Consider the following 11,002-nt stretch of genomic DNA (forward strand, 5'->3'; position numbering starts at 1 on the left):
ATTTTACATTTAGATTTAACATTTGGATTGAGATTCAACCTTTTAACATTTAGTTTGGAAATTAATTTAAAATGTAAATGTACAATTGGATTAGCTTTAAATTTGATGATATATTTAGATCGCCAAGGAGGGCATGGTGCGTGTGGGAGAGTGGCCGTGCCAGCAACCTGAGGGTTCCTGGTTCGATCCCCAGCTTCTACCAACCTAGTCACGTCCGTTGTGTCCTTGAGCAGGACACTTCACCCTTGCTCCTGATGGGTCGTGGTTAGAGCCTTGCATGTCAGCTCCCGCCATCAGGGTGTGAATGGGTGAATGTGGAAATTCACCCATTCCTGCATGTTCTGAACTAGACCGTTGCCATCGATCTTAGAGGTAGTGTCATAAATAGTTTTTAAGATGTTTATTTCATGTAGGAAACGTTTGAAAGTATAGACAGTGGCGATTGTGATCTATTTATGCACTACAGTATGTAAATATCAATTTAATAAGGGAATGCAGCAATCGGTCTCTGATAGTCAAGACAATTTGTATTACTCTATTTTTCATTTTTCACCGGCATGTCTATGGAGAAATGTAAAGTAAATGATTGTCTTGCCACAACTCAGTGTTGAAGGGGAACTACACTTTTTTTCCAAATTTCGCCCATCAATTGCAATCTTTATGTGAGATGCGCACACAAATATCTTTCCCTTTTCTGTGAATTCTGAAGCTTAAAAAACTGCTAGTACAAGGTGGCTCACAATTCAGGCAATGGGATTCATCTATTCTGGCCATAAAGCGCTGATAAAAACTATCCAAAAACCGCAAACAACCCTCCATTTACATGCCGTGACCCTTATATTAACCAAATTAGAGCGACATTGTTATTGTATTTCTCTGGCGTCGTGACACATCGCCAGGTTGTGAGTTCAAACCCCGGCCGAGTCATATCAAAGACTATAAAAATGGGACCCATTACCTCCACCGCTGCTGCCCACTGCTCCCCTCACCTCCCAGGGGGTGATCAAGGGTGATGGGTCAAATGCAGAGAATAATTTCGGCACACCTAGTGTGTGTGTGACAATCATGGGTAGTTTAACTTTAACTTTAACTTGCTCACACTGCTCCTTCGACCACTGGCGAGTAGTCAGCTACTAGCTACTAGCTCGCTCATGATGTTGAAATGAAAATAAAGAAGAAGCTTCTGCTGCTTCTTCTTTATTGCCTTTTGAGTCTGGAAAAGTTAATGCAAGGAAACAAATCATGTTAGAAGGTTGGTCAACTTTGAAAATCTACACTCTACTAACTTAAGAGTTGACACTAAATGGCTGTCATTAAATGGAACACAGCAAAAAATCGCAACATCGCAAATCGTCTTTTTTTTATTTGAGGAATTAGTATTATTCTGAATTTGGCAGCTCAAGAAAGAAACAACATCCCATCAGTCGGCACCCCAGTGATTGTAGACATTGTAATCTTGTTATTTGAAACATTTAGCGCATAACAACGAACATCGTTTATTTGTGCTCTGTGAAATTAATATACCCAGAAGTAGTTTTGGTGCTTAAAATGACCAAAATATGGCACATATTACATGTTATCATGAATGTCCCTGTTATTACATTACATATATACCGTATTTTTTGGACTATAAGGAGCACTTAAAATCCTTTCATTTTCTCAAAACTCAACAGTGCGTCTTACAAACGTATAACCCAGTGCGCTAATGTACAGAAACATTTTGGTTGTGCTTACCGACCTCGAAGCTACTTTATTTGGTACATGATGTAATGATAAGTGTGACGAGTAGATGGCAGTCACACATAAGAGATACATGCAGACTGCAATATGATGGCAGTCACACATAAGAGATACACTATATTGCCAAAAGTATTTTGCCACGTGCCTTGACTCACATATGAACTTGAAGTGCCATCCCATTCCTAACCCATAGGGTTCAATATGATGTTGGTCCACTTTTTGCAGCTATTACAGCTTCAACTCTTCTGCGAAGGCTGTCCACAAGGTTGCGGAGTGTGTTTATAGTAATTTTTCACCATTCTTCCAAAAGCGCATTGGTGAGGTCACACACTGATGTTGGTGGAGAAGGCCTGGCTCTCAGTCTTTGTTGTAATTCATCCCAAAGGTGTTCTATCGAGTTCAGGTCAGGACTCTGTGCAGGCCAGTCAAGTTCATCCACACCAGGAAGGGGCCCGCTCCAAACTGTTCCCACAAGGTTGGGAGCATGGAATTGTCCAAAATGTTTTGCAATCCTGAAGTATTCAAAGTTGCTTTCACTGGAACTAAGGGGCCAAGCCCAGCTCCTGAAAAACAACCCCACACCATAATTCTGATAATTTGGATGTGTGGCCAAATACTTTTGGCAATATAGTGTACGTGTAGACTGCAATGTGACTCAAGTAAACAACACCAAAATTGAATATGTTCCATTGAAAATATAGAACATTACACACGCGTTCAAAAATCTATCAAAATGTTTTACTACGACTTTGGTAAGCTATGAAGCCACACCGCTTGATGGATTGTACTGTGCTTCAACATACGAGTATTGTTATGGTGTGTATAAGGTAAGACATATTTTCTGGCGTTTTGTTTCGCGATATTATGCAAAAGCAACTTTTATTAACTTCTGGTACATGCTGATCTGTATTTGGGAACTGCATAAGTCATGAAAATGTGCGCGTGTCCGCCTTTGTAGTCTGTGCCGACACCATATAGTCGATAAGCTTCTTCTTTTTCTCTATCTTCTTGTTATGGGACATTCATCCTCCGCTGTTGACATTTCTAATATAAAGTGGTGTAAAGTTCTTACTTATATCTGTCAGTAAACTCGCTATGAAAGCGCTAAAACATACCGGTGTAGTGAGTTTACATTATTCACCCAAGGAACTTTAGTTATTAGAGAGTTCTGGTAGGGCGTTTTTTCACGGGACACATTTCCGGCCTTGTTATTGCACTAGTGAGCCACGGGTGATGAGATGTTGCTCCGTTATTGATTGAAGTAAAATCTGAATGTCATTAAAACAGTTAGCTCCATCTTTTGACACTTCTTCCACTCCCGTCCTTGCACGCTACACCGCTACAACAAAGATGACGGGGAGAAGACGCTGCCAAAGGTGAGCCACGTAAAAAAGACCGCCCACAAAACGCCACATCCTGAAGCGACTGACGGAAAACGGCCTTAAATTGGTCTGTAAAACATAATCCATGCAACATTTTGACCAAAGAACCACCATTATATGTTATGTAGACCACAAGGAAGTGTTTTCAATTTAGAAAAAAAAAATCATAATACCGGTATGACCCCTTTAATGTGCCTTATATATGAAAACAGACCTGACTAAACCCGCTCATCGGCAGTGCGCCTTATAATCCGGTGCGGCCTATGGTCCAGAAAATACGGTACTTACAGCATTTAGATAAAACGTTGATGGAGGTTTTTGGATGGTTTTTAGAAGGCTTTATCGGCAGAATGGATCATATCTAGGGATGTCCGATAATGGCTTTTTGCCGATATCCGATATTCCGATATTGTCCAACTCTTTAATTACCGATACCGATATCAACCGATACCGATATCAACCGATATATACAGTTGTGGAATTAACACATTATTATGCCTAATTTGGACAACCAGGTATGGTAAAGATAAGGTACTTTAAAAAAGATAATAATAATAAAATAAGATAAATACATTTTTAAAAAATTCTTGAATAAAAAAGAAAGTAAAACAATAAAAAAACAGTTACATAGAAACTAGTAATTAATGAAAATTAGTAAAATAACTGTTAAACGTTAGTACTATTAGTGGACCAGCACCACGCACAATCATGTGTGCTTACGGACTGTATCCCTTGCAGACTGAATTGATATATATTGATATATAATGTAGGAACCAGAATATTAATAACAGAAAGAAACAACAACAATGGGGGAGGGGGGTTTTTTGCGTTGGTGCACTAATTGTAAGTGCATCTTGTGTTTTTTATGTTGATTTAATAAAAAAAATAAAAAAATAAAAAATAAAAACGATACCGATAATAAAAAACCGATATCGATAATTTCCGATATTACATTTTAACGCATTTAACGGCCTATATTATCGGACATCTCTAATCATATCCCTATTACCTGCATTGTTAGCTGCATTGTTAGCGAGCAGTTTTTTAATGTATAGAATACACAGAAAAGGAAAGATGTGTGTTTTTGCCTGACATAAGGATTGTAAATGATGGGCATAATTCCAAAAAAAGTGCAGTTTCCCTCTGAGTAGGCATTCCAACACGCTGCACAAGAACACTAAAATGTTTTTTACTGATGCACCAATAATTCCAATGGATCCACTCCATCACATTCAACTATTTTTTGACGATATCTGGCCTATATAATCACCACCAAAACGTTAAGATTACGCTCACATCTGCACTGCTAAATGTAAAAATAACGGTAGCCATATTGAATGTTTGCCTTGCATCTGAGAAACTGAAGTAAGGGGGACAGTTTCAACCCAGGAATCTAAACAAGTCCCACTGTAAAAACAAATAATGATCACCTCAGGCATGTTGGGGCTCTTGATGTTGTCCTTCATCCCATGTGACGTCAACACAACCGTTTCTGCTTTCAGAGAGTCCATTGGGGAGTTTGGTTTAAAGTCAAATGTTCTTGTTTCGAGAGAGCATGCATTTGTTTCGGTATGATTTACTGAAAACAGTAAGAAAAAAAAAAGGTAAACAAGCATTAGACAAAATGGGCAAAATATTTACCAGTCAAGACCCAGTAAATGAAGCTTGTACTGTACTGTGTCTTCCTGGCAAGAATATCAACAGATTGTAGTTCTTCTACTGTCAGTTTGCCAACTTTTTCAATCCAATGGACGCGCAGGGGTCACTGTTAATGTCCGTCCTCCTGTCAGGTCACCCTCCTATGAGATAATAAATCACAGAAGGGCTAAATTGTGTGCCTTTGTGAAATGTTTTATTGTATCAATATTCCACCTGGAATTAATAAAGTATATCTAGCTATCTTGCTGAATGTCACAGTATACTGAATACACCAGGGGTGTCAAACTCATTTTAGCTCAGGGGCCACATGGAGGAAAATCATGGCATTAAAACAAAAAAATAAAGACAACTTCAGATTGTTTTCTTTGTCTTACTTTGGCCAAAAATAAAACAAACACATTCTGAAAATATTACAATAAAAATATAGAAAAAAATACAGGCAGCGGTAAAGTTTAGATGCATGAAGGAAAGAAGAAAGTGAATGAATGTTTATAACTGAATACATTTACATATGCATAAAATTTTTAATGAATTAAGTAACGTTTATGACAACCTTTTTCCAAAACACAATATAGAACGTGAGATATAACAGGATAAAGCATACATTTATCATTTGTTTTCAAAACGGTTACAAAAAAGTGGGACCCCAAATATGTACTGTGGGACCAATGTTCCCCCTCAAGCGTCTTCTGCGCACGGCAAATTTATGCCACGCACAAAATCAAATAAAAAAAAAGCGCATAACAAATTTCGACACGACACGGACACGACAGAGAAAACAGTTTTCGTCATCATTGTTCAAATATTGTAACGTCTGTCGAGACGCTTTGAGGACATGAATTCCATCCATCACTTTACTGAGCAAAACTCTTTATTGTCGGCCATAAACACATCACCAGAACATTAGTAAAAAAAATTATATCTATCAAAAGTGGTCATTTTCTGCAGTACAAACCAGACCAAAAGCAACTTTGTTATATCAACAGCAGCCGCTTGCTCTTTCTCACTTGCACCAACACATGCACATATGGCACTTAGCCAATGATGCGTTTACAGCCACACAAAAAGTCGGACAACTCCAACACCACACATAAAGTGTCATTCCAGGTCGTTACACTATGATTTACCAATCAAATGTGTGCTTATTCTAGTGTCATTTATTAGGAATCTTCATTTATAAATATTAATCATGAAATGCTGTTAGTTTATTAAATAAATACTAATAAAAATATATTTTTTACAAACAGTAAGTTGCAGGAATGTACACATGATCCCCTGCTTACATCTCATTGTGCAACATGTGAATGTTTTAATGGGAACTAAATGCAATGTCTGAAAGGGGTACAAAATATTTCCAAAGCAGGACCTCCACCCAGACAAACAGTACAAGTACACAGTTCATGAAAAACAATATTTGTGTTATTGTCATTGTAAGTGGGCCTAAACACTTATATTAGAAAATAACCTCATGGAAATGACTGCTGTCATTTGATTATAATAATAAGAGAATGTTGTCTGTCTATCTGTGTTGGCCCTGCGATGAGGTGGGGACTTGTCCAGGGTGTACCCCGCCTTCCGTCCGAATGCAGCTGAGATAGGCTCCAGCACCCCCCGCGACCCCGAAAGGGACAAGCGGTAGAAAATGGATGGATGGATGGAGATTGAACTTGTTATTTAGTCAGGTTTGAAACAGGTGTGCTGCTGGTGTAGCCACATTGTGCACGTCTGATGTTGCTCACATGGGCTCCACTGAATGCTCAGGGAGTTTTTGCGTTTGCTCACACACATGAAAAATTAGAGGGAACATTGTGTAGGACCCCATTTTTATGACTACATGGGGTCCCTGGGACCTTATTTTGAAAATTGCTAGTACCAACACTAATGGAGTATTGGTGCGTGCAAAACAGCGGCAGCCGGCTGTGGCCTGCGAGCTGGTTCTAATACTAATCAAATATCATCCCATGGATAATTCTTCGGATCTGGCCCGCGGGCCTTGACTTTGACACTAAGGCACTAAGACAAACTAGGTGTAACACTTCAGAACTTGCACTCTTTAACCCTCTACTACAGCTAAAAACACCTCTTTGGGTCCACTCATTGTATTATTTGGATCACAATGACATTTTCGCAGTCAAATTACCTTGCAAAGTGAACAACAAATCTATAATAACAAAAGAAAAATTGTAGGGAAAAAAGTAATTCTACAAAGTCATTACAATAATATGGTACATTATTTACTGAACCTTCTACACTATTTGACCTAATCTATAATTCATAATGTTTGAATATTCTGGAAACACTCCATGCAAAAGCAATGGTCATGCTTTTATTTATTTGTCTGAAGCATGTTTGACCGATTTGCATAAAAAACATCACAGAATGACATAATTCAACATATCTAAAAAGGAGTTGGAAGAAACTGACCTTATTTAATTCTACCCTTCCCCTGTCCCTTCTCCTCATTAGTTCACTTCCTCTGTTTTGCGGTTTCCTTATGTTTTATTCGGGATTGAAAAGAAGATCATAATACATTGATTATTCAAATATAAAGGGAAAAAAGACCCGAAAATAAAAATAGTAATAATAATTAGATGGAAAGGTTTTCTAGGATGGTCACCTGACTGTCACCTGAAAACCACTTTAAAATGTTCAAAATCACTTGATGATTACAAGCACATAACTGTATAGAACACATTTTAACTCTAAAATATGGGTTGTTATGCACTGCAAAAAGTCAGTGTTCAAAAACAAGAAAAAAAAAAAAAAATTAGGGGTATTTTATATGAACTAAGCAAACCTATCTGCTGATAGAACAAGAACATTTGGCTTGTCAAGACTTTCCAAAACAAGTAAAATTAGCTAACCTCAATAAACCCAAAAATACCTTAAAATAAGTATATTCTCACTAATAACTGTACTACTATATGAGTACGTATTTTCTATTGTTTCATTGAAAATAAAACAGCAAAGTCCATTTGGCTGTCATCTGTTTTAATATGAGACACAATTGTGTCAAAGTCATGATTTTTTTTTTCATGCTTGAAATAATAAATTATTACTTTGAAAAAGTAGTTTTATATGTGTTGATGACACAGCTTTGCAACAGTTGATATTCTAGTTTCAAGCATGTTTTACTCAATATAGGTCATAAAATCTCAGCAACAAGCTGTAATATCTTACTGAGATCATTTAGGACCAAAACCCTTACAACAAGTAAAACACTAACATAAAATCTGCTTAGTGAGAAGAATTATCTTATCAGACAGAAAATAAGCAAATATCACCCTTAATTGAGATATTTAATCTTACTTAGATTTCAGTTTTTGCAGTGTGTTGTTCAAATGTAATGTCATTTCAAGTCATGTCCTATTATTTTAATTAGTTAATTACCAATCTGACATCATGAGTGTTATTGAAAGTGCATTTAGTTCTGCTATCCTAGCAACACATTCATTGTCAGTCAGTTCCAAACAAGATTACACTTTCTTTACAGAATAGGATTAATGTCTTTAAAAGAGTGCATGTGTCCATGGCACATATTTAGAAACACTACAACAACCTCAACATCCACACATTTGCTCTGTGGTGACAAAGCAAATTAGTGGAATATCTCATCTGCAATATATCTCATTAATTATATTTTTTTAATTTTTACAATATGCCGATGGCCTATAAAAATGAAGAGGTTGGTCAAAAAAGGCCCCCAGGTAACACTTTGTGCACCAATACCATTGCAAATGTATTTTACCTGTGCGCATTCGTCCCATTTTCTTGCAAAGTGTCCACTCTGTAAAGGAAAAGACGATCCAGACAGGCAGGCAGAAGGGTTGTGTCCCTTGTAATCCCTGTGCACCAGACAGCCTCCTGGCTGCCACACCTCCAAAACGCCCTGCATGGTCAAGTGACACGTTTTCATGCGTGAGCCATGTGTTTCTATGTACACGAGGAGAATACTTCACAGGTGTAGCACATCAACATGTGTTACGACAACCATTCTACCACAAAAAACAGTCATTAGATTAACTGGACATTTGATTTCTGCATGTTTGCTTGTAATGGGACTAAGGGATTATTTTATACTTGGGCAATGCTAAGAAACAAACCAGTTATGATGCCACCTACTCTAATAAAACAGTCTGTGCAAACTTAAAAAGTGCAGGTACTATTAGTGGGTGTTTTGCAAGTGAGCTACTAAAACTGCATCATGTACTTAGAGTTAGACTTTTAGATTCAGACAAGCTTTATTAATTCCCACGGGAAATTGTTTTACACAGTAGCTCAATTACAAGAGGAAAAGATACCCAACACTCTTAAGGACACTAAAAAAAAGGAATAAATAATAAATAAAATACACCGTATTTTCCGGACTATAGGGATATAAATCGCACCCACTAAATTTTAGAAGTAAAATAATGTTTTTTGAAATATTAGCCACACCGGACTATAAATCACGGATATACAGTATATGTTGTGAAATGAGTTATTTACACAGAAATATTTTTTATATGTTTATTTACACACATTAATGTTTTTCAAACAGTGCCTGTAACACGGCAGTAAAACAGAGAATAAAAAAAAACAGAAGTCATCGTCATGGACCCACTAGCTGAAGAAGATACCTCTCCAATCAGTTAAACCAGGGGTGTCCAAACTTTTTCCACTGAGGGCCGCACACGGAAAAATTAAAGCCTGCGGGGGCCATTTTGATAGTTTTCATTTTCAAATCATAACAAAATATATGGATTTGGGAGTTTTTTTACATTTAGGGCTACCGTGAAACACAACAAGTCATTAAAATGTTAAAAACAAGTCAAATTATTTAATTTTTTTTATTTAACGCTTACAGTAAATCTCTACAGTATATCAACTTTAGGTTGATTTAAAATTAAAAACACCAAAAAGGTTTTATGCCTTTTCTGTCAAGACAACTTTGTTTTTTATAATAAAACTGAAATATGCAGTATTTCCCCCACTGCCCAAAACCTTCAGAAAGCAATGTTTGATGTGAAGTAATTAGAGCCTTAAAAACATCAATAATACAAGACACCATTGATATTAATTTATTGTTATTTTTAAGTAATCACAGTGAAAAGATAAATAAAATCCCATTAAATATATTTAGGATATAAAAGGCGCCCCACTCAAAGTGATACATTTGTATTAGTTTTTTTTTTACTTTCAACACTTAAGTTACGAGATCAACTTCAGATATATCTGTCAATTTTACGTTTGAACTATTATTTTGTTTGTTTTATGCTCTTTTGTCAAAGAAAACGTTGATGTTTTTGTATGGCAACCACACAATATATGCAATATTTTCCACATAAAACATTTTAAAGTGAAATATTTGAAATAATTGGAGCCTTGAATAGGTCAATAATTCATTATAACATTGATTTGTTTATTTTTTTTAAGCAAGGCTCCAGCGCCCCCCGCGACCCCGAAGGGAAAAAGTGGTAGAAAATGGATGGATGGATGGATGGATGGCAAAAAAAGAAAAATAAAGATAGACAAAAGAAAAAAAGCAGCCTGCATGGCAGCTTTGTGTCAACATTGAAACTTTTTCTAGTTAGATTTCACCTCATTCCACTTTTTGTGATGTTTATTTTTTATTTTTGCAATAGCATTTCCAGAATGTGTGACGGGCCGGTAAACAATTAGCTGCGGGCCGCAAATGGACCCCGGGCCGCACTTTGGACACCCCTGAGTTATGCAGACTCTGTAGCACAACGGTGACATTTTGGTAAATTTATTGAGGAGTTTGTGAAACTGGAACAATACACAAAGAATGTCATTTTAAGTTAATAATACTAACACTCGAAAATATTTTAGCATATTAGCTAATGCTAGTGACGCCAGCTTTATTACATTATGATAGCACGTACAAATATACATGAAAACACTCCTACGACATCACGCTTGGGACGGTTTAAAAAGTAAGAGTTGTTTTAGTTATATTGGAAAACTTATAAATATTACTTCAATCAATCAATCAATCAATGTTTATTTATATAGCCCTAAATCACAAGTGTCTCAAAGGGCTGTACAAGCCACAACGACATCCTCGGTACAGAGCCCACATACGGGCAAGGAAAACTCACCCCAGTGGGACGTCAATGTGAATGACTATGAGAAACCTTGGAGAGGACCGCATATGTGGGTAACCCCCCCCTCTAGGGGAGACCGAAAGCAATGGATGTCGAGTGGGTCTGACATAATAT

The 11,002-nt window shown here is 36.9% G+C and overlaps 1 protein-coding gene across 3 annotated transcripts in view; it reads right to left on the reverse strand.

The window, feature by feature from the left end:
• LOC133653134 (cordon-bleu protein-like 1) overlaps positions 1-8,591 on the reverse strand; it is a 28,907-nt gene extending 20,316 nt beyond the window's left edge. For 2 of the 3 annotated variants that reach the window (XM_062052160.1, XM_062052158.1), the window contains exons 1-3: positions 8,530-8,591; positions 4,799-4,921; positions 4,553-4,701 (exon numbers count right to left, since the gene is read on the reverse strand). In XM_062052160.1, the coding sequence (XP_061908144.1) occupies positions 4,553-4,633 (81 nt within the window). In that variant the 5' untranslated portion in view covers positions 4,634-4,701; positions 4,799-4,921; positions 8,530-8,591. Of the gene's footprint in view, positions 1-4,552; positions 4,702-4,793; positions 4,922-8,529 lie in introns of all 3 variants that reach the window. The other variant, XM_062052159.1, reaches the window with a different exon arrangement.
• Positions 8,592-11,002: the final 2,411 nt, after the last annotated feature.

Source organism: Entelurus aequoreus, linkage group LG07 (genome assembly GCF_033978785.1).
Source record: "Entelurus aequoreus isolate RoL-2023_Sb linkage group LG07, RoL_Eaeq_v1.1, whole genome shotgun sequence".
In the NCBI taxonomy this organism is placed as follows: domain Eukaryota; kingdom Metazoa; phylum Chordata; class Actinopteri; order Syngnathiformes; family Syngnathidae; genus Entelurus; species Entelurus aequoreus.